General features: G+C 44.2%; 1 protein-coding gene across 5 annotated transcripts in view; it reads right to left on the reverse strand.

Annotated features, from left to right (window-relative positions):
• The window catches only part of LOC144597909 (putative oxidoreductase ZK1290.5), a 101,952-nt gene that overhangs the window by 56,957 nt on the left and 20,363 nt on the right, over window positions 1–24,632 (reverse strand). For all 5 annotated transcript variants that reach the window (XR_013547804.1, XM_078407693.1, XM_078407695.1 and 2 more), the window contains exons 2-3: window positions 22,922–23,170; window positions 18,805–18,906 (exon numbers count right to left, since the gene is read on the reverse strand). Coding sequence is in view for 4 of the 5 variants with exons in the window: in XM_078407693.1 (XP_078263819.1) it covers window positions 18,805–18,906; window positions 22,922–23,170 (351 nt within the window). In the remaining variant the exon portion in view is untranslated. The remainder of the gene's footprint in view (window positions 1–18,804; window positions 18,907–22,921; window positions 23,171–24,632) is intronic.

Below are 24,632 nucleotides of genomic sequence, written 5' to 3' on the forward strand. Positions count from 1 at the left end.
ATAAAAAGCACCAGGACACACAAAATACACTTTAACATGAACATCCACCACAGTGACTCCTTCACATTCCTCACTGTGATGGCGGGCGAAAAAAAGTTAAATCTCTCCCTTCTTTGTCCTCCAGCGGTCGGCGGCCTCTAACCTTCCGTTGACGGGACGATCATGACTCCCTTAGCCGGTGGCGTGTCTTCCCCATCGGGGCGATCCTGCTCCTGCATCGGGGGGGATTCTCAGCTTCCCCGCGCCGGGCGATCTACCCCAGGTCGGGGCTTGTCGAACCTCGTGCAGCTTTGGAGCTCCCTACCAGTCTCAACTGCGAGCTCCGCGATGTTAAAGTCCGCAGGCCACGGTTGGAGCATCGATCCCAGGCAAGGGATCGCACGTTCAGGTGGTAAGTCCACGCCCTGCGGTGGGGCTCAAAGTCAGTCCCAGGCATGGCCTCTAGCTCCATGATGTTAGGCTGCAGAGCGACCGGAGATACGACCCGTAAAACAATGGCTCCCTCTCCCCTTTCACCGCTGTCACAATGGGGACCCAATGGGCCCACGGGTCGTCTAGTAACAAATATAAATGATGGATGAAAATGCAGGTGGTATGATTTGAAGTTTGCAGATGACATGAAAATTGGTGGAGTCGTGGATAGCAAAGAAGGCGTAGATAGTGAAGAAGGTTGTGGGACATGGATCAGGTGGAAAGTTGGATAGCGTGGTGACAGACTGAAACTATTCCAGACAAGTGGTTGGACAGCACTTGTTCATTGTGTACAGTTCTGGTCACCATAATCCAAGAAGAGTGTGGTAGTAACAGAGAGAGTGCTAAAGAGATTAACAAGGACATTGGCGGCCAGGTTGGAGAAAGGTCTCGACCTGGAACGTCACCTATTCCTTTTCTCCAGAGACGCTGGCCGACCCACTGAGTTACTCCAGCTTTTTGTGTCTGTGTAACAAGGACTTTGCCTGAAATGAGGAGCCGGGGTTATAAGGAAAGATTGAATAGGCTGGGTTTATTCCTACTGGATTGCAGCTATCTGTGAGGTGAACCTATAGAGATTTATAACATTACTAGACCAAGTGGAGCCGTTAGGCCCAAGCCTCTCCTGCATTGGTGCAGCACCCACTCCTCCCCCCCTCCCCTCCCCCCCACTTCATCCCTCTCAACCCCCCTATCCTCCCTCCTCCCCCCTTCCTCCTCCCCCCCTCCCTCCCTCCCTAGGAGATAGATTTAAACTTTAAAATGTGAATAACTTAAAAAATATAACACCAATTTCAATGAAACCTTCCAATAGCACCAAAGGGACGACGGTGAGTAAGGTGGGCCTAAAATTGTCGCGCTATCGTGTACCGTTTTGGCTGTAGTTCAGGAACAAACAAAAAAAGAGTTTATGTATATAGATGAGTGGTATAGATAAGATAAATAGTCAAAATCTTGGGCTGGGGAGAGTAGGAGAGGACAGGTTGAAGATGGGATACCTGAGGTGTGTGTTTTTCGCACAGGGAGTGGTGAATATTTGGAATGAGTTGTTAGAGGAGGTGGTGGAGACAGATAAAATTACAATGTTAAAAGGTGTGTAGACAGGTACTTGGATAGTAAAGATGGCGTGGAATTTGTGTCTAATGCAGGCAAATAGGATTTGCATTGACAGGCATCACAGTCAGTGTGGATGAGATGGGCCTAAAGGACATGTTTCTGTGCTGTGCATTTCTGTGGTTCTATAAAACCTATTATTAATTAAGCAAGAAAAGCCAAAGTTGTTCCACAGACATTACTAATTGAGTTGTAAAGTTGGCTGGACGGTTTCCTTATGCAATACAGTATTTATATTTCTGCCACATGACAAGTAGATTAGGCTCAGGCTCAGGCTCAGAGAAGCTTTATGTTGTGCTTGTGGCATTTCACAGCAAAAGAAATAACGTGTTAGATATCCCTGGGATTTTCTTTCCTTGTTACACGAGGGATCAACACGTGAAATATAGAGTAACTTTCTCCATTTGGACACAGCATGCCTGTTTCAAGCATAAGCTCAACCTTATCTTATTTCAACTGCTGTGTGTCTGGGAGATTCATGCTTTGTTTAAAGTACTAAAGTACTGTTTTAAACAGTATGTGTTAGTTCACTCCACTCAGAAAAGGCATAGTCAATTGTATGGTTTTGCTCCAAATACTTTGTTCTCAGACATTTTCCTTTCCGGGAATTGTATACATTGGCAACCTTCTGTTTATTTTATGGAGAGACTGGGATTCCCTCAAAACTTTGTTACTTTGAGTCTCTGTTCATAACTTCAGTCTCTCAATATTGCTACCGATGCTTGAGATAAAGCTACTGCTTTCCAAAATGAATGCAGACCATTCATTGGGACCAAACTTAATTAATCAGAGTCTGGAGACCCAGAATGAATGGAAGAACAACACCTATTATTCTCCTTCAGTCGCCTACAACCCATCAGCATGAACGCTGAATTCTCCAATCTCAGGTCATTTCAAGGGTGGTGGGTGTATGGAACAAGCTGCCAGTGGAGGTAGTTGGGGCAGGGACTATCCCAACATTCAAGAAACAGTTGGACAGGTTTGGAGGAATATGGACCAAATGCGGGCAGGCGGGACTAGTGTAGCTGGGACATGTTGGTCGGTGCGGGCAAGTTGGGCCAAAGGGCCTGTTTCCACACTGTATCACTCCATGATGCCTTGACCGCCCCCTCTGATCCACCCTGTTGGTTTGTCTCCCCACCCCCATCTGTGTGCACACCTTTCCCCAATGCTCCCATCACCCAGTTTCTATCCCCTCCTCCTTATGCTCATCTCCCATCCCTCCATTTTCCAGTTCTGCCATTTTCCATTCCACCCCCCCCCCCCCCCCATGTCCCTGTCCATGTACCATCCCTTTACATTTCACTGTTTCTCTTCCTTCCTTGTCTGACACCCTTTCGTCTCCATTTTACCTCTAACCTTTGTTATCATCTCCACACATTTGTCAATCACCTCTGCTGTATCTACTTATCACTGGTCAGTTTTTGTCCCGCCCCTTCCCTTTACCTCTCTTTACCAGCTTTCTCCCCTCTATCAATCTGCAGAAAATCCCAGACCCAAAATGGCATCTGTCCATTTCCCTCCCCAGATGTTGCCTGGCCTGCTGAATTCCCCCAGCACTTAGTGTTTTGGTTTTGAAAGAAAGACATATTAATCCACTTTAGAGAATATCAAGTAGTTTTTGGAGTGCTGTTAAAAGGCAGTCAGTTTGTCACAGAAACATTTCATAATCAACAACAAAATATTACTAGTTAATCTGTTCTCAGTTTACCAGGGAGTACAAATACCTTGGAGTGCACAGGGATAGTAAACTGGGCTGGTCCAGGAACGCTGGAAGGGACAGAGCCGGCTGTACTTTTTGAGACGGCGCCGCTCCTTCAACGTCTGCAGTAAGATGCTGCAGATGTTCTACCAAAATCGGTAGTAGCCAGTGCCATCTTCTTCGCTGTCATGTGCTGGGGCAGCAGGGCGAAGGCCGCGGACGCCAATAGGATTAACAAACTCATCAGGAAGACTGGCTCCATCCTGGGGGCGGAGTTAGATTCATGGGAGGGGTCCTGGAGGGGAGGATGCTCCTCAAACTGCAGAGCATCTTGGACAATACAGCTCACCCCCCTCCGTGACACACTAGTCAACCTGAGGAGTACCTTCAGCAACAGACTGGTTCCACCAAGAAGCTGCACAGAACACCACAGATCCTTCTTCCCTGTGGCTATCAAACTGTACAACTCCTCCCCCTTTTGTCGTAGGGTAGAGTGACACCCCTCCTCCCCCCCCCCCCCCCCACCCCAATCTTTGAACATCCCCAATCCTTCCACTCGTCACTTTAATTTCATGTTTCACGTATCTTGTGTTTTATGACTGTTGGCAGATCAATTTCCCTCCTGGGATAAATAAAGTTCTATCAGTTCGTATCGTATCGTTCTTTGTGCTTTTTACTGAACTATAAATATTCACCAGGACCCAATTCCAACTATGCCTGAAATCCCTTGAATATTTTTTCTCTTGATGTTAATGGAGGGTGGGGGGGGGGAGTCATAGAGCTAAATAGCATGAAAACAGGCACAAATGTCCAACTTGTCCCTGCTGTCCAAGTTGCCTAACCAAACCAATCCCACTTCCTTGCACCCTTCAAACCTTTCCTAACAAGGTACAATTGTCAGAATGCTGCTTGGATTAGAAGGTGTTAGTTCTGAGGAAAGGCTTGACAAATTTGGATCGCCTGGAAGATCTTTAATCAAACCTGGTGGGCCGGAGTTTGAGGGGAGACCGGATAATAAAAGTATATATAATTATGAGAGGGAGAGATAGGTATATTATGGATGCTTTTTTATCCCAGGATGGAAATGTCAAAGACTAGAGGGCAAAGCTTTGGCAGAAGGGGAAAGTTTAAAGGAGATATGTGGAGCAAGTCTTTTTTACACAGAGTGGTGGGTGCGTGGAATGTGTTGTCAGGGATGGTGGTGAAAGCAGATACGATAGCGGTGCTTCACAGGCTTTTAGATAGGCACACGGATCTGCAGGGAATGAAGGGATAAAGATCATATGTAGACAGAGAAGTTTAATATGACGTCCTGTTCGGCACAGACTTTGTGAGCCATCGAGTCCGTTCCTATGCTGTACTGCTATATTCTTCTCCGTGGATTGTCACCTTGTCGTGGTGGAGAAGCTTGTGTGGTCCTGAGATCCCGAGAGCGATGCCGTCTGGAGCTACGCTCCTGGTAGGGTCATCCATGGCGGTACGGTCGAGGGGGAGGTCCCTGACAAAGCGCAATCCAACCAAGACCTCAACGGTGGAACAGGCGGAGGATGATGGCTGACTTTAGTGGAGCGTCACAGCGGCTGGGAAGGCGGATGAAGGCTGCAGCAGAAAAGGGCCCCCGGTCGTCTTGCTCCATGCCACTGAATCCTGACCCAGATCTGTCAAGGACCGTGTGGTGGCTGTCTGTGCACCAGTCTCCCCACGTTAAACAGGCGTCCTCTATGGAGAGGACAGTCATACTCGCTTCGAGTGACTGTTCATTTTCATTACAATATTCATTTAAATATTGTAATTTTATCCGCCCCTACCACTTTCTCTGGTGGTTCCATATGCACATAATCCTGTCTAAAAGAGTTGTCCCTCACTTTCCTTTACTTCTTTCCCCTCTGGTTTTAAACCTATGCCTTACAGCTTTTGACTCCACTGTCCTGAGGAAAAGGCTAATTATTTACCTTGTCTATGTCTCTCATTATGTCATAAACCTCTCTAAAGTCACTCCTCAGTTTCCTATGCTTTAATGTAAAAAAAAAGCCCTAGCTTAATCAGCCTCTCCTTCTAACTCCAACTCTCCAGACCAGACGACATTTCGTTATTTTTTTTAGCACCCTTTCCAGTTTAATAACATCGCATAGCAGGGAGACCACAATACTCGAAAGATAGCTTTACTACAATACAATACAATACAATACAATATATCTTTATTGTCATTGTACCATTGCTCTCTATGGTGCAGCGGTAGAAGGTCGTCAGCAGCTGTTGGGGTAGACCAGACTTTTTCAGTGTTCTTAAGTAGAACAGTCTTTGTTGTACAACGAGATTGGGAATGCGCCTCCCATACGATGCAAAAATTTAAGTAATTTAGACAGCAGCAACCCAACGAAACGAAACAGTTGTAACAGTTTTGGACAGGGTAAAGTGCAAGTTGATCTATGCGTTGTGGCCATCCGGCTCAGCAGGACCGGTTCATAGCAGCTATGGCCCTGGGGATGAAGCTGTTCCTGAGTCTGGAGGTGCGGGCGTAGAAGGCCTTGTATCGTCTGCCCGATGGAAGGAGTTCGAACAGACTGTTGCAGGGGTGTGAAAAGTCTTTGTGGATGCTGGTGGCTTTTCTGAGGCATCATGTGTTGTAGATGCCCTCCAAGTCTGGTAGTTGTGTTCCGATGGCCCTCTGAGCTCTATGGACTACCCGCTGTAGAGCTTTACTTTTTGCCTCCGTGCAGCTGAGGTACCACACAGGGATGCCATGCGTTAGGATGCTCTCTATGGTGCAGCGGTAGAAGGTCGTCAGCAGCTGTTGGGGTAGACCAGACTTTTTCAGTGTTCTTAAGTAGAACAGTCTTTGTTGTGCCTTCTTGACCAGCGCAGCAGTGTTATTGGACCATGTTAGGTCCTCCGAAATGTGAGTGCCCAGAAACTTGAAGCTGGACACTCTCTCCACACTGTCCCCGTTGATAGAGATCGGGGCATATTCCCCGTTATGTGACCTACGGAAGTTCATGATCAGCTCCTTGGTCTTGGTGGTATTTAGGGACAGGTTGTTATCCGAGCACCAGTCCGCCAGGTTCTGCACCTCCGCTCTATAGTTTGTTTCATCCCCGTTGGTGATCAGCCCGATCACCGTTGTGTCATCTGCAAACTTGACAATGGTGTTGGTGTCGAATGCAGGAACACAGTCGTGTGTGAAGAGGGAGTAGAGCATGGGGCTCAGAACACAGCCCTGTGGTGTGCCGTTACTCAGGGTGATAGTGGAGGACAGGTGCGGGCCCATTCTCACTGCCTGCGGTCGTTCCAGCAGGAAGTCCAGGATCCAGTCACATAATGACGAGCTGAGGCCTAGCTGGTGGAGTTAGGTGATGAGCTTGGTGGGGATGACCGTGTTGAAGGCGGAGCTATAGTCTATGAATAGCATCCTCACGTACGTGCCCTGTCTCTCTAGGTGAGTCAGGACAGTGTGAAGAGCCAGAGAGATGGCGTCCTCTGTGGATCTATTTGCCCTGTATGCAAATTGATGTGGGTCCAGTGAGTCAGGGATGCTGGATTTGATGTGTGAGAGGACCAGCCTCTCAAAGCACTTCATGACTATCAGCGTTAGGGCAACCGGGCGGTAGTCGTTCAGGTTGGAGATCTTTGCTTTTTTCGGCACCGGAACTATGATAGCCGACTTCAGGCACTTGGGGACCGTAGCCAGAGATAATGACAGGTTAAAGATCCTGGTGAATACCTCAGCCAGCTGTTCAGCACAGTCCTTCAGTACCCTTCCTTGAACTCCATCCGGTCCTGCAGCCTTGCGTGGGTTGACCCTTTGCAGAGCGCGTTGTACCTCCTGTGTGCTCAGTTGCAAGACCTGTCCCACCGCCTCGGCTGGGGTTCTTTCACTCAAGGTGGTTTTGCCAGTTTCAAAGCGGGCAAAGAAGGTGTTAAGCTCGTTGGTCAGTGCCATATCGCTGTGGGGGCAGGCAGGGCTGCTCTTGTAGCCAGTGATGTCCCTGACACCCTGCCACATGCTTCTGGTGTCCGTGGTGTTGAAGTGGTCTTCCACCCGTTGCCTATGGGTGTCTTTGGCCCTTTTAATACCTTTGTTCAGGTGTGATCTGGAAACACTGTATGCTGAAGTGTCACCAGATTTAAAGGCATTGTTGCGTGCCCTCAGCAGGTTCTGTACCTCCTTGTTCATCCAGGGTTTCCGGTTTGGGAACATCTTTATCTCCTTGTCCTCCGTGACATTCTCCACACAGCAGTTGATGTAGGAGAGCACAGTGGATGCGTATTCCTCCAAGTCTACCTCTGAACCGTAGGTGGCCTGTTGTGCAAACAGGTCCCAGTCGGTGCGATCAAAGCAGTCCTGGAGTTGTAGGGTGGCATCCTCGGGCCATATTTTGACCGTCTTTATTGTGGGTTTGGTCTTGCGGATGAGGGGTTTGTATGCGTCTTCTGGTATGCGTCTATTGTCTTCTGGTAGGAAGAAAGGTAATTGCTGGAAGAACTTAGCAGGTCAGGCAGCATCTGTGGAGGGAAATTGGCAACTATGTTTTGGGTTTGAGCTCTTCTTGGTCGTTGTAACGGAGATGTGCATGTGAATTTTGGTTCCAGTTTTCTCCAAATATTTCTCTTAATCAAATATTTAATGCTTGCTGAAAGAACTGACATTTATTGGTCTGTGCCAGACCAGTTAAAATGTCCCGAAGAAGTGAATCAAGGGATTGGAAGAAGGGAAATATAATTATATGCGAACAAGCTGTAATCTATATACTAAAACTCTCGTTTGTTTGTTTGTTCCTGAACTACAGCCAAAACGGTACACGATAGCACAACAATTTTGGGCCCACCTTACTCACCGTCATCCCTTTGGTGCTAAGGGAAGAAGTTGCATTGAAATCGGTGTTATATTTTTTAAGTTATTTACATTTTAAAGTTTAAATCTATCTCCTAGGGAGGGAGGGAGGGAGGGAGGGGGGTGGAGGGAGGAGGGCAGGGAGGGGGAGGAGGGGAAGGGGGGAGGGAAGCGGGAGGGGAGGGGTTTGGAGGGAGGGAGTGGAGAGAGGGGGAGGGGGGATAAAGGGGGGTTGAGGGGAATGGAGTGTGGGGGAGGGGAAGGGGGAGGGGGAGGGAGAGGGGAGGGGGAGGGGGTGGAGGGAGGGGAAGGGGGTGGAGGGAGGGGGAGGAGAGAGGGGAGGGGGGAGGGAGGGAGGGAGGGAGGGGGAGAGGGGAGAGGGAGAGTACGGGGAGAGGGGAAGGGAGGAGTGGGGGAGGAGAGGGTGCTGCAACAATGCAGGAGAGGTTTCGGCCCAACGGGTCCACTTGGTCTAGTTTAAACTAAAACTTCATAAGCTCCTCAGGTTATTTAGTTCTAATCTTTTGCACAAAGTGCTGCGTTTGTGAATTGGAAAATTAGTCCTGCTGTCAACAGCTGTGCTGCTCTAAAGAGCTTTGCCAACAACCTTCAATCATGTTGTAATATGTAGAATAAGCTACTTTTACTGGAAATCAAAATTTGGAAATCAAGAGTGATATTTTTGAATTAGACAGCTTGCTATTCATGATGGTATTTAATCTGCTGGAAAATGGTAATGCATTTTGATACCCTACCAATTGCTAGCACGGAAAATTTAATAACTGATGTTATCAAAAAGCATTTGCATCATTAATAATTTAAGTGAAACTTAATTTCGGAGCTAACTTGGGACAAACTACACTGACACAAACTACACTTACTGCAGTGTTTTAGAAAGATCCATCTCATCACATACCAGATTTTACAGGAGAAATTATATTTATCCTGCATTGTTTTTTTCAGGACAACATCACTTCAGGAAGCTTTCACTTTGTGGACACACTCATAAATCATAAAAGTTTAAAAAATAGTCTGGAAAATTTCTGGTGATCAGTTAAATGTCACAAGTTACAATGGTGCCAAAGTGATAATACCCAAATGAGAGTTACAAAGTATGTTCCAAAGTGGATGCAACTAGACTTAGAGTCCACTAATTAAACAACACATTAGTGCACTAGAGAAAGAGTATATACGTTCAACAGTAACTGCACTCTGATTGGCCTTCTATGACATAAGGAAATGCAGTAAAACCTCCAATAATCTTGCATCCTTGGCTCTGCCCGAGCCAGCTGCCTGCCCCTTTTCCGGGGTTACATCCCTGCCCGGGGGGTGTAGGAGAGGGACTACGCGCTGTCCACGGGCACCCTGGAGGATTTCCGGGACCGCTGGGCACCGCGGGGGATTGGATGTATCCTGGATGGGGATTGTAATATAATTGTATAATAGTTTCAATTGGTATATTTGTTTGTATAGTATTCTGGTGATGGGGTCTGTTTTGGTTTTATTGTATTGTATATATTATTTTAATATTTTAATAAATATTTTTGAATTAAAAATGAACGAATAAATAAATAAATAAATAAATAAACAGATAAATAAATAGACAAATAAATAAATAAATAGATAAATAGGCAAATAAATAAATAAATAGATAGATAAATAAATAAATAAATAAATTGATTAATAAGATTTAAAAAATAATAATAATCTTGCATCCTTGGGACTTTGGTGGTGATAAGTTGGCAGATTTTCAGGAGTACTGGATATTAGTCCCATTAATATACCAACACTCGTTTAAAGAGTTTATATAGGAGGAAAACACATTTTCTAGTGAACCGGCTGGGTTTTAAAGGAAGCGCAGGAACAGTATTCCGGTGAGATTAAAAGGGGAGTGGGAACTGTGTTCTGGTGCATTTAAAGTGAATGCAAGAATGGGGCCCCGGTAAGTTTAGAGTGTGGGAGCAGAATCCCAAATGAGTTTAAAGAAAGTGCAGGAAAGAGCACCAGGTGTATCAGATGCCGAACCATTGGAATTCCTGAAGAATCAGTTAGTGAATTATCAGAGATTTAATATTGATGCAATATTGAGATCTAACTTTAGGTTCCCCCACAATCTCACTCTTTTCCTTTCGTCCTTTTCTCGGCCAACCTGGCATCCCTAATGTTCACTCATACCTGATGTGTGGTTCCTCCTCTGTCATTCTGTAATTCTCCAAAATACCGAACTTTTTTCCAATTTCGAGACGCCCTTTAGAAAAAAAATCTCTTTGATTGCAGATAGACACAAAATGCTGGAGTAACTCAGCGGGACAGGCAGCATCTCAGGATAGAAGGAATGGATGACGTTTCGGTTCGAGGCCCTTCTTCAGACTCATCCGAAGAAGGGCCTCGAACCGAAACATCATCCATTCCTTCTATCCAGAGATGTTGCCTGTCCCGCTAAGGGCTAAGTTACTCCAGCATTTTGAGTCTATTTTTGTGTGCAAACCAGCAACTGCAGTTCCTTCCTACCGTCTTTGACTGCACTTCAGCTCACCATTGTTCTAGTACAGCTGCTGACAACTAACCTTTAGCTGAAGGGCAATTTGAAGCATCTTGTTTTTTTTCCTCTCAAAGTAAAAATGAAGTCTGCTTTTGGTGAATATATATTGTCGCTGCTTCTTTAGCTGCGTAACAGTAGCCTTGGTTTTGAGGAATGGGCTCGGTATTGCATAATGTTCTGCAGTTCAGTGTCAGTAATAATTATTGCACACTTGTTTCCTGTGTCCTATTACTGTCCCCTTGTTAGCTCTCCGTGCTTTCCAATTAATATACCAATCCGTTTAAATGAAATAAAGGCTTGGCATTATTTTAATGCATACGGAATACTTCCTTTAAGATCACTTCCGAAAAATCAAACCCACTCTGTATCATAAAAAGATACAAAGTGCTGGATAAACTCAGCGGGTCAGGCAGCATCTCTGGAGAACATGGATAGTTAACGTTTCACAGAGTGCTGGAGTAACTCAGCGGGTCAGGCAGCATCTCTGGAGATCATGGATAAGTGACGTTTCACAGACTGCAGGTGTAACTCAGCGGGTCAGGCAGCATCTCTGGAGAACATAGATAGGTGACGTTTCACAGACTGCAGGTGTAACTCAGCGGGTCAGGCAGCATCTCTGGAGAACATGGATAGGTGACGTTTCACAGACTGCAGGTGTAACTCAGCGGGTCAGGCAGCATCTCTGGAGGACATGAATAGGTGGTGGTGGGGGGGGAGGGGGGCAAAGCTGGACACAGGTGGTGGTGGGGGGGGGAGGGGGGGACAAAGCTGGAAGACAGAAGGGGCAGGACAATGCCTGGCAAGTGATAGGTGGATACAGGCGAGGGGGTTTTTTGAGACCATGGTGAAAAGGCAAAGGGTCTGAGATAAAGATGGAAGAGCTGCAAATTGTGAAGTCAGGAGAGGAATGTAGGTGGAGGGGGGGAGGAAGGGAAGAAATGGATGGGGGTTCAGGTGGGGTACAACTAAGAAAGGAGGGGAGGGGAGGGGAGGAAAAAGAGGGAGGAAAGAAGTGCAGGCTGGGCTTAGGTTAGTTATTTAAAATTGGAGAATTCAATGTTCATATTGTTCGGTTGTAAGCTAACAAGCGGAATATGAGGTGCTGTTCTTCCACTGCATGTGGCCTCATTCTGGCAATGGAGAAGGCCCAGGAATGAACGGTCAGCATGGAAATGAGAAGAGGAGTTAAAATGACAAATGCAGCTAAGATATTAGGTATTGATTTACGATTCACTGCTAAATGGACATGGAGTCAAGGATGATGTGACATCCCACACCATGGAGAAGCACGCAATCCCCATGATATCCTCAAGTGGTACAGTATGGGAATGGAAAAAGGAGCTAAAGTAGTTAGCAACGGGGAGATCCAGTAGGCCTTGGCAGTGAGCACACATGTTTGTCAAAATGGTGAGAGGAGAAAGATTTAAAACGGGAGCAATTGACTAGCAAAAAAAACTAGAGCTGCTGGAGTTACACACCTGGTTGGGCAGTGTCTATGGAAGGAAATGAACAGACAGAGCCTCTTGAAGTTCCACGAGCTTCTCAACCTCAAGATTCCAGCAACTGTAGTCTCTTGTGTCTCCAATAAGAATGAACTGAGCTTTTGCAAATTTAGCATTCACCGTGCCACGCTGGCGCAGCGCTAGAGTTGCTGCCTTACAGCGCTTGCAGTGCCAGAGACCCGGGTTCGATCCTGACTATGGGTGCTGTCTGTACGGAGTTCGTACGTTCTCCATGTGACCGCGTGGGTTTTCACCGAGATCTTCGGTTTCCTCACACACTCAAAAGACGTATAGGTTTGTAGGTTAATTGGCTTGGTGCAAGTGTAAATAGTCCCAAGAGTGTGTAGGGTAGTGTTAATGTGTGGGATCGCTGGTCGGTGCGGACTCGGTGGGCCGAAGGGCCTGTTTCCACGCTGTATCCCTGAAACTGAAACTAGTTAGGTGCTGTCGGGATCGATGTTGCATCATCAGTAATTGACCATTTATATGAGTGTCTTGGTTGAAGAGGCAGAATAAAATGTGTTTACGTTTGCTGATGCTGAGTGGGACAGTGAATTATGAGGAGGGCAGAGATAGTATGCGAAAGGACATGCATTCAGCCTATGGGCAAAAAGGCAGTAAATGGAATACAGTGTGTGAGAACGTGAAATTTTGTACCTTGGAAGGAAAATAGAATAGTTGGGGATTGTTCAATTGGTGAGAACCTAGTAAATATTTCTATACAGAGAAATGTAATAGTGGTAGCTAAAGCGTTTCACAAAGTAAGCATGCACGGTAGATACCTTTAGCAATTAAGAAGGAAAACAGAAGAATGGAATGCAAAAGTGAGGAATTTCACTAATATTGCACTCACTTGGATAAGATCACTCTTTTAGTACTGTACAGTCACAGTTTCCTTTACTGGCCCTGAAGTATGAGAACTTAGATGATTAATTCCTAACATGAAGAGTTTACAATGCGAAATCCTGGCCTATGCTCACTTAAGAAGAAAAAGGTAGACACAAAAAGCTGGAGTAACTCAACGGGTCAGGCAACATCTCTGGAGAGAAGGAATGGGTGACGTTTCGGGTCGAGACCCTTCTTCAGACTGAAGAAGGGTCTCGAGCGGAAACGTCACCCATTCCTTCTCTCCAGTGATGCTGCCTGACCCGCTGAGTTACTCCAGCATTTTGTGTCTACCTTCGATTTAAACCAGCACCTGCAGTTTTCTTTCCTAAGAAGAAAAAGGAGTGATCTCAATGAGATACAGAAAATTATGTCTCCCCTTATATTATGTTCTTAAGTTATGCCTTCATCTTCATTGCTTCATATCAAAGTAATTATAGCACAAGATGTATGAAATCCAAACCAGTTGTGCAAATCACACAAACTGTGACAAAATAAAAATTGCTCCAACCTACTAAATTTATCAACAGACAGTGGAATACAGCGTGGTTTTCGATAATGATGAAACATAATTTCCTCTATTCATCGCTTTGCAGAGAACAAAGTGCAGAAACTCTCGAATCATACATTTCCAAAAACATTTTTCCAATTTGCCTACCCGACGTTTACCTTGGAAAGTAATTTATATTGAAAATATATAATCCAAGTGAGAATTTAAATGTTTAAATGTTTAAGAATGTTTTGATTTAAATGGCAGCCCTTACAATTCACACAGGAATTCACGCACTCACTGCATTGCAATGTTAATAATATAATCCAATTTTTTTGGAGATTTGTGATTCTTTTATTTACATTCATGTGGATCCTGGATAGATTATCCATCAGATCCTGATTAGTTCATTGTCCAATACACCAGGGTGCAATAAAATTCCTTGTTCACATGAAGCTCACAGAATAAACAGTTTACATATATACATGTGGCAATGATAATACGATAAATATAATGGTAAGTGCAAAACAGCAGAATGGTGGAAGATTGTAGTGCAAACTCCAAGCAATGTAAAAGAATATTAGCGTACAATAATGGAATAACCAAATTAGGTAGAGTTAAGAATAGGTGTACCTGGCAGCACCTCTAGGGAGGGGGTGTGAAAGAGGTGATGGTTCAGGAGTCCGATATTAATGGGGGAAAAGCTGTTCTTAAGTCTGGATGTCCAGGTTATCCAGCTTCAGTATCTTCTCTGACAAGGTAGAAAGGGGAAAAGCCAACAACTAGGGTGGCAGGCACCCCTTATGGCACAAGACGATAGAAATATATGATATGATATGATAACTTTATCCCACGAGGGAAATTGGTCAGCCAACAGTCATAAAGCACAACAAGATACATGAAACATGAAAGTGACGAGCGGAAGGTCCACGATTTGAGATGTGCCAAGATTGGGGAAGAGGGGGGGGGGGAAAGGGGGAAGGGGAGAGTCTATCCCACAACAGAAGGGGGAGGAGTTGTACAGTTTAATAGCCACAGGGAAAAAGGATATCCTGTGGTGTTCTGTGCTGATATTTCCAGCCTTCCTCATGCAATACACCATGAAGATAGACTGGACAGAAGGAAGTGGCGGGCCAATCAGGGGCCAAATAGGGCTAATAGGACTAAAATATAAACTCTTGGATAAGCTCTAAGTTTTGCAAGGTTACACTTTGGTGCATTGAAGCAAATGTTTGCAGAGTACACAGTTAATCTCAAATCAGTACAACTGTAGCTAACTGTTTCTTCACTTGGAATAAATAGCAATTTATTAATATATAAATTTAGCTGGGACGGACTGCTACAAATGGTTTTTACCATGGAAGAACAGAGGAAACCTATGAAGGAAAGAAAGAACAGACAGGATTCCTGCTCTTGATCACCATCCAACAGTAGGATCTCTACAGTCAGAATTGGTGGAATTATAATTGGGGACAAAGAAATATGGCTGAACAATTAAATCATCAGTCTGAAGAAGGGTCTCGACCCGAAACATCACCCATTCCTTCTCTCCCGAGATGCTGCCTAACCCGCTGAGTTACTCCAGCATTTTGTGTCTACCTTGGCTGAACAATTAAATACATATTTTGATTTTGTCTTCATAAAGGAAAACAGATATAACCTCCAGGCTTCTTTGAGCTTGAAGGTTGTGGAGAGAGGGAGAAACTAAAATAATTCAGTATCAGTAAAGATTTAGTCCCAGAGACATTAATGGGGCCAAAGGCCAGCAAATCCCCTGGGTCTGAGCTGCGTTCAAGAGAAGTAAAAACACCCTGCAAATGGTAGATGCCAAGTTATACACAATCTGAAGCAGTTTCTATAAACCGGCGATTGGTAAATGTACGTCCACTGTTCAAATATGAGGAAGGTAAGAACAACAGGAAATTACCCATTAATAATTGTAACATCATTAATGGGGAAGTTGCTAGAAGCTGTCATAAAAGATGTAATTACAGAATACTTGGAAAGCATTATCGATATTGGACAACGTCGGCAAGAGTTGGACTGAGCTAGGATGACACGACTGAAGTATGAGAAGAGATTAGGTCAGGTATGTCTGTATTCCCTGGAGTACAGAGGGGACCTCATTGAACCCCATACCATTTTAACAGGACAGGATAGACTAGATACAGGGAGAATTTTCCTGGTGGATGGAAAGTCCAAAGTGAGAGTCATGGAAGAGTTATGCCATTTAGAATCAAGATAAGGTAAAATGTCTTCAGTCAAAGGGTGATGAATGTATAGGATTTTCAACTTTAACGGTGATAAAACTCAAGTCAATAATCATATTCGAGAATGTGGTACATATGTTTATATAAAGGAGATTAAGGGATATGGAGAAAAGGCAAGGACAGGATACTGAAGTGGATAATCAGCCATGCTTGTGTTGAATGGTTCAGCCAAGCTATTCAGCATAATAGTGGCTGGTCGTTCATGAAGGGCCAAATCTTTCACTCCTGCTCCTATTTTCTATATTACTGTGAACTTTCCCTTATTTAATTACTTATTGCACAACCATTGAAAAATGCTTCACAAGATATTTATCAAACAAAATAATATTGCTGAGCCATGTGACGACATTGTAAGGGAAATGAACAAAGTCGAATGGGAAGGTTTTGAAATGCATTTTATGAGAGGAAATATAATTAGAGCAGTTTAGGGAAGAAAATCGGGAGATTGTTTAATTTCAGAGATGAACAAGAGGTCATAATTGCAAAAGAACTAAAATCAGAATAGCACAGATAGTGCTTAATGAAAAATTAGAGTTGTAGAATATTACAATATGGGAAAAGGCCCTTCAGCCTCTCGTCCACGATCATTGTAAAGCACCCGCTTCACTAATCCCATTATATTCTTTCCACATTTGCATTAAATCCTCCAGATTTTACCAGTCACCTGCACACTCATGATAATTTAATGGACTAGTTCATTTATCAACCCATAGCGACTGGGCTTGTATATACTGAAATTTAGAAGGATGAGAGGGGATCGTATTGAAACATGTAAGATTATTAAGGGATTGGACAGGCTAGAGGCAGGATACACGTTCCCAATGTTGGGGGAGTCCCGAACCAGGGGCCACAGTGTAAGAATAAGTGGTAGGTCATTTAGAATGAAGATGAGGAAAAACTTTTTCACTCAGAGAGTTGTGAAGTTGTGGAATTTTTTGCCTCAGAAGGCAGTGGAGGCCAATTCTCTGAATGCATTCAAGAGAGCTAGATAGAGCTCTTAAGGATAGCGGAGTCAGGGGTATGGGGAGAAGGCAGGAACGGGGTACTGATTGTGAATGATCAGCCATGATCACATTGAATGGTGGTGCTGGCTCGAAGGGCCGAATGTCCTCCTCCTGCACCTATTGTCTATTGTCTATTGTCTAGCTCGCGTTTGCTGCCGCAGATATGTCTGATGGAAAAAGTGACACCATTCTGAGACACAGATGGCACTTTCTATGAATGCTATTCCCTCAGGAAGTCTGGAAGTAAGAGATTTATGAGGCAGATACCAAGAAATATAAACGTTTTAAAAGAACAAGAAATATTATTTAAAAGTAAAGAGAGATAACAAATAGTTTCACTACATTTGAAATATAGCAAGAAAAGAATAAAACACACAACATGAAATATTCCAAAAGGGCAGATTATTATCACCATATCTTGTCATTTTGCTGAGAAATATTTGTTATACGAGAATTTTGCTCGAACAGTCTGTGACCCATAGCACTGTGGCCATAGCACTATGTGTAAAGCCGAGCGCTGCGGCCGGTAGCGCTATATTTAGAACCCATAGCCAGGCAGCCGACAGCTCTTTGTTTAAATTCCCATGCACTAAGCCGACAGCGCTCTGTTTAAATCTTTGCGCGCCAAACCAGCAGTGTTGTGTGTGTTACCTTTACGCGCCAAGTCTGTAGCACTGTGTGTATTATCTTTACGCACCGTCTGTAGCGCTGTGTGTATTGATTTGCGTGTCAAGTCTGTAGCACTGTGTGTATTGATTTACGCGCCAAGTCTGTAGCGTTGTGTGTTGATTTATGCGTCAAGTCTGTAGCGTTGTGTGTATTATCTTTACGCGCCAAGTCTGTAGTGCTGTGTGTATTGAGCTGTGTGTATTGATTTACGCGCCAAGTCTGTAGCGCTGTGTATTGCTTTACGGGCCAGTCTGCGGCTGATAGTGCTTTGTTCCCTGGGGGGGGGGGGGGGGGGGGGTGGGAGGGGAATGACTGGGATGCAGTCCCCTGCCATTGGTAATAGTTTGAATTTGGGAGCAGCGCTATTGGCCAGGACTTACCGCCGGTTTTTCAACAGCTGATTTCTTACTTGTATAAAGGCAGGCGCCAGTAAGCTAGAAGTTAGTTCATGTACGAGAGAGGTTCACCGACGGGCTGCATCGCGATCAGCGCCACGGATGGAGGGCCTGTGTCCATGCTGTAGGACTCTATAAGTATTATTAACTGAGGTTTTAGCAATTGTGTCAGGAATTGTACATCTCTGTGGCTTTCCAGGTGGACATCAATAAGCGTACTTTTACTTCAAATTTAATTTTCATCATGCAGTCGTAAACAACCATTGCAATTGCATATAACTAGTTAGCGACGTTGTGAAATTCCTGACGCTGGCTTGTTATTGTATATCGTAATGAAATATGTGCAGTGTTTATGAATGATGCGTTTACAATTGGTGGCTTAGTTCATATCCTCAGGCATACTGATTAGATTTACAAATGTCACAAAGGCCTATACCAGCATAGTTATGTTTTCTGGAAATGCAAAAGTGTGGCCTTGTTTTTTTTTTCAGTTTGATGTCTCGAAAATCACTTTATTTCAGAGTGGAATGCAAATGCGACCATTTCTTCATGAATTCTCTGCTCCCCAGAAATGTGGCCTGGAGCTCTTGTGCAATTCACCCGTGTACCAGTAATACAACTCCTGCTCCTTCAGAGTGTTCATTGGGAAATTAAGTCATGCTGTTCTGAGGAGCAACTATCGTTAATCACTCCTATAATAATCTATAACATCATAGTTATAGTCATACACATCATCGTGATGGGTCCACTACAGCAACATTAGGAAGGGTGCTTTCTGGATCATCCACAACCTGGAATCTGACCAAGGAGAAGATCCCTCCGTTATTTTTCAAAGAGTAAATTTAAACATACCGATCAACGTAAATGTAAATGGCAGCACAAAAAAAATGGACATTTTTCAATATCATCCGTTTAATAGCTGCCACTCACCTTCATCGTATAATTCTTCTATTGCTTGCCACGTTTCAGCTCGAAGTTCGCGATTAGTTTTTCCTGGGACATTTGCGTCAGGCCAATGCATGAGGTAAAGATCTGAAATAGGAATATACACATCTATTTGTATATTCACTGAATAAGTCATGAATTGAAGCCAATATTTAGAGAAATATATCAAATATGTGTGGTAGAGCTATTGTTATGAATAACAGCAGAATCGTTACATGTTTGGATACTTAGTACATTTAGACATATAGAAACAAAGTACACAGGTGCAGGAGTAGGCCATTCGGCCCTTTGAGCCAGCACCGCCATTCAATATGATCATGGCTGATCATCCAAAATCAGTACCCCGTTCCTGCTTTCTCCCCATATCCCTTGATTCCCTTAGCCCGAAGAGCTAAATCTAACTCTCTCTTGAAAACATTCAGTGAATTGTCCTCCACTGCCTTCTGTGGCAGGAAATTCCACAGATTCACAACTCTCTGGGTGAAAATGTTTTTCCTTGTCTTAGTCCTAAATGGCCTACCCCTTATTCTTAAACGGTGATCCCCTGGTTCTTGGCTCCCCCAACTTTGGGAACATTTTTCCTGCATCTACCCTGTCCAATCCTCCAAGAACTTTATATGTTTCTATAAGATCCCCTCTCATCCTTCTAAATTCCAGCGAATACAAGTGCAGTCGACCCATTCTTTCATCTACGGAGGCAAGATAGAAAACAAATTGTCTCAGTGGGTGAATGATTCAGATAATAACCTGATAGTAATTTCAGTACCAGAGTGTCATAGAACAAAAATAATATTTTTTGTTTTGTTTGTTCAGCAACATGAAGTAAAATCCCTCTGGAAGAGGAGGTCGAGGAGGTGCTGCCTGTCCGCTGAGTTACTCCAGCATTTTGTGTCTACCATGGCTGAATTGTTGGTTACTATTCGCAGAGATAGGATGCAAAGGTAAAGACTGGGGTACTAACTTTACTCACAATAGCAAATTCTAACATCCTATACTTTGCTAACAGTACTTGTGCAAAATGATGGGTTCATTAAACCTTGAACGATAAAGGCCCATTTTGCAAAACTGGCACTGAAAGCATGCATACATTCTGTTGTTGAATGAATGTCCTCATCATAAACAAGAACAGCACATGCAAGTATAAAACCCTTGCATACAGCTTGCACAGAAGGTAAGCCATTTTATCTCATCCTTACACATGTTTGGTCACTTCCCTCCTACCTCCTCCATACATGCAAATTGATGCCAAATAATATTACAAGTATTTGCAAGCTAAAATAAAAGACCACTTTATAGAAAATAATTGAATTTGTGGAGCTTATTGTCCAATACTTTTTTCAGTGCCTCCTTATCAGTGCAATTCATCAGTACTAATTGCCAACGTTCCCCCTGATGAGAGTCTAACAAATCCAAAAGAATACTATGTCCTACATATAGTAACTCCAGCTTGCAAAGACGGAAATAGGCAGGCACATTTTCAACAATGCTAATGGTCTTTGAAAGTTTGCCCTTTATATGAAAATTACCAGCAAATTACATCAGCATTGTTTGTTCAGCTGTTCGTTGCCAAATTGTACAAATAACAGGTTGTAAGTTACAACATTCTTCCTGACATCAAATCCTTCCTTTTAAAAAGCAGTCAAGGAAAATAGGGTGAGTGTAAAGATTTAAAATGAGCTACTTGTAATAGTCCCAATAGTGTGTTTTAAGAACTAGCAGCAAATTTGAAAAATATGTAATTTCTGACCATGAGGAAATGCCAACGAAGGACAACTAATACAAAGTTACTTCCTTCCTCTGTGATACAAATCAAGAAAGAGATCAACCTAGCTAAATAGATACTGGAAAATGGAAATGACAAATAGTGGTGGTACAAAACAGATCAATCTACATCTATCTACTGTATTATTTATATTACTAAAACTCTCATCTTGTTTGTTCCCCTGTCCCTGTACGTTTGTCCACCCGTATGTTTGTCCCGTATATTTATTTGTGCCGTTTTCATCCGGAAAAAAACGGTACACGATGGGGCCACAATTTTAGGCCCACCTTACTCACCATTCCCCCGCGGTCTCAATAAATTGACTTTTGTTACTTTTTGAAAACAATTTACCTAATAAACTTTAATAAATGCGCTCCCTCCCCCCCCCCCAAGAGGACCTGTGGTAGGATCGGCGCCCCTGCGCCCGTCACGGCGTGCCCCGCGCCTGACCTTCAACCCAAGTTGCCCTTCAGCTCAACTTATCCGTGCTGACTAAGATTGCCTATCTACACTAGTCCCACCTACCTGCATTTAGCCCATATTCTTCCAAACATTTCCAATCCATGTACCTTTCCAAATGTCTTTTAAATGTTGTGATACTGCCAGCCGCAACTACCTCCTCTGGCCGCTTGTTGCATATCCCACTACCCTTTGTGCGAAAAAGCTGCCTCTCAGGTTCCTATTCAATCGTTCCCCTCTCACCGATAACCTAAATCCTCTGGCTCTTGATTTTTCCACTTGGAGTAAAAGATTATGTGCAGTTACCCAATCTATTCCCCCCCAAAGATCTTGTACACCTCTATAAGATCATCCCTCATCCTCCTGAAGAGGTAACCAAAAAAGGTTGGTGATGGCAAAGCCGTGGACATTGTCTCTCTAGACCTCAGAGTACTCTCCAGTGATCTAGAAAGTTCATCAACATACAGTTGTTCCCCGGCTTACGATGCTTCGACTTACAATATTTCGACTTTGTGATGGAGCAAACGGCAGCAACCCCTTAGCGAGCCGCAGCTCGCTTCCGCCCATGTGATCGCGTGCATTAAATGCATTTCGACTTACAATATTTTCGGTTTGCGATGGGTTTTTCGGAACGGAACCCCATCATAAGCTGAGGAGCACCTGTATTTACTTTCTTGGGCACTGAGAAGATTAAGCATTCTCTCAAACTCCTATAGATACGCTACAGAAAACAATCCGGTGGGATGCATCTCACCCAGGATAATTAGTCAGGGCCATCAAAATGACTATCAGTGAAAAATCTAGAGCAATCGTGGATCTCAAAATATAAAGTCAAGTTTATGTCAAATTCATACTTCACACAAAAAAACAAGCAACAATGACTGGGGGGTAGTGTGAATTGTTGGGGGGTAGTGTGAATTGTGTGGAAGGTGCAATAAGGCTGCAGGGTGACTTGGACAGGTTGTGTGAGTGGGCGGATACATGGCAGATGCAGTTTAATGTAGATAAGTGTGAGGTTATTCACTTTGGAAGTAAGAATAGAAAGGCAGATTATTATCTGAATGGTGTCAAGTTAGGAAGAGGGGATGTTCAACGAGATCTGGGTGTCCTAGTGCATCAGTCACTGAAAGGAAGCATGCAGGTACAGCAGGCAGTGAAGAAAGCCAATGGAATGTTGGCCTTCATAACAAGAGGAGTTGAGTATAGGAGCAAAGAGGTCCTTCTACAGTTGTACCGGGCCCTGGTGAGACCGCACCTGGAGTACTGTGTGCAGTTTTGGTCTCCAAATTTGAGGAAGGATATTCTTGCTATTGAGGGCGTGCAGCGTAGGTTCACGAGGTCAATTCCCGGAATGGCGGGACTGTCGTATGTTGAAAGGCTGGAGCAATTAGGCTTGTATACACTGGAATTTAGAAGGATGAGGGGGGATCTTATTGAAACATATAAGATAATTAGGGGATTGGACACATTAGAGGCAGGAAACATGTTCCCAATGTTGGGGGAGTCCAGAACAAGGGGCCACAGTTTAAGAATAAGGGGTAGGCCATTTAGAACGGAGATGAGGAAGAACTTTTTCAGTCAGAGAGTGGTGAAGGTGTGGAATTCTCTGCCTCAGAAGGCAGTGGAGGCCAGTTCGTTGGATGCTTTCAAGAGAGAGCTGGATGGAGCTCTTAAGGATAGCGGAGTGAGGGGGTATGGGGAGAAGGCAGGAACGGGGTACTGATTGAGAGTGATCAGCCATGATCGCATTGAATGGCGGTGCTGGCTCGAAGGGCTGAATGGCCTACTCCTGCACCTATTGTCTATTGTCTATTGTCTATTGTGACTTAAACCTTTCTATTTAACTTTGTTTCTTAAACTTATCTTGCTCGTTCTTCTTACCAATATAATCCATGCCGAGGTTTCTGCAGGATTCCAGACATGCTGCCTTTGTTGTTCCATAGCCATAATCCCCAGGCCAAAGTTTTGTTGTAAGCCAAAGGCTCTGACGATTGACACCACTCTCTCTGATGGCTTTCTTTAGATACGATTCACAGCCATATCTTTTTGCAGTATCAATGTGACGAATGCCACATTCTTTTAGGGCATACAGGACTGAAGAGTGGGAATAGCCTCCATCATGTGATGTGCCTGAAAGAAAACAATAAGAGAAAAATAATAAATAGCTAAACTGGCTTGTAAAAGCTTTGGTTTTCAGGAGCTAGAAGTTTAGCCTGGTAGTTTAAGGATATTTAAATGGCATTGATTATGCATTATAGATCTGATTTTCTCAAGCCTGTTTCTCCTTAAAAATTAACTTCAGAAATATGTCTATCGTCATCCTATTGTTTGGACCTTTATCATTTTGAGAGTGGAAACCAGTAGAAAAGAGGTTTGCCAAATCTCCAAGCAGTCCAGGAATTTGTTCACCAACCACTGCTGCGATGCAGCACTAGAGACGTGGTACTGGCATTCTGAAGTATAAATATGCTGTCCTTTATGAAGATGACACATTTACACCGATCAGCCAAAACATTATGACCACCTGCCTAATATGCTGTTGGTCCTCCGTGTGCAGCCCCATACGCAGCAGGATGCGATGCACTGTGTGTTGTGACACATTCCTCCCGTGACCAGCATTAAAATTTCCTGTGACTTGTGCCACAGTAGACCTTCTGTCGGTTCGGACCAGACGGGATAGCCTTCGTTGCCCTCGCGCATCGATGAGCCTTGGGCGCCCAACATCCTGTCGCCGGTTTGTGGTTTGTCCCTCCTCAGACCACTGTCGGTAGGTACTCACCACTGCTGACTGGGAGCACCCCACAAGCCTTGCCGTTTCAGAGATACTCTGGCCCTTGTCAAAGTCGCTCAGGTCTTTACTCCTGCCCATTTCTCCTGCATCCAACACATCAACTTCAAGAACTGACTGTTCACTTGCTGCCTAATATATCCCACCCCCTGACAGGTGCCATTGAAACAAGATCATCAATGTTATTCACTTCGCCTGTCAGTGGTCATAATGTTTTGGCTGATCGGTGTATATTCCACACCTGCCAGTCCACCAATACCCTTGGCATGGGCTATAATTCAGCCCAGGTTGCTGCTGCAGATCACAGAACCTACGTAGGTGGAAAAGAGAAGAAATTGTAGGAGCCTTGACTGAGATATATGAATCATCGTTAGACATGGGTGAAGTGCCAGAAGATTGGAGAGTGGCTAATGCGTACCTCTATTTAAGAAGGGCTGCAAGGAAAAGCCTGGAAACCTGTAAACCAGTGAGTCTAACATCTGTGATAGGCAAGTTACTAGAGAGCATTTTGATGGATAAGATATGTGCATTCAGAAAGTCAGGAATAGTCAACACAGTTTTACACGTGGGAGATTATGTCTTACAAATCAGATTTTTTGAAAGACTAACAGGTTGATGAGGGAAAAGTCATAGATGATGTCCACATGGATTTCAGCAAGGCGTTTGATGAGGTTCCGTCTGCAAGGTAGGCTGTTCTGGAAGGTTAGATTGCATGGTATCTAAGGAGATCTCGCCGACTGGATAGAAAATTGGCTTTGTACATGGAAGCAGAGAGTGATAGAGTGTCGAGTTGTTTATCGAACT

This window comes from Rhinoraja longicauda, chromosome 11 (genome assembly GCF_053455715.1).
Source record: "Rhinoraja longicauda isolate Sanriku21f chromosome 11, sRhiLon1.1, whole genome shotgun sequence".
Lineage (NCBI taxonomy): Eukaryota > Metazoa > Chordata > Chondrichthyes > Rajiformes > Arhynchobatidae > Rhinoraja > Rhinoraja longicauda.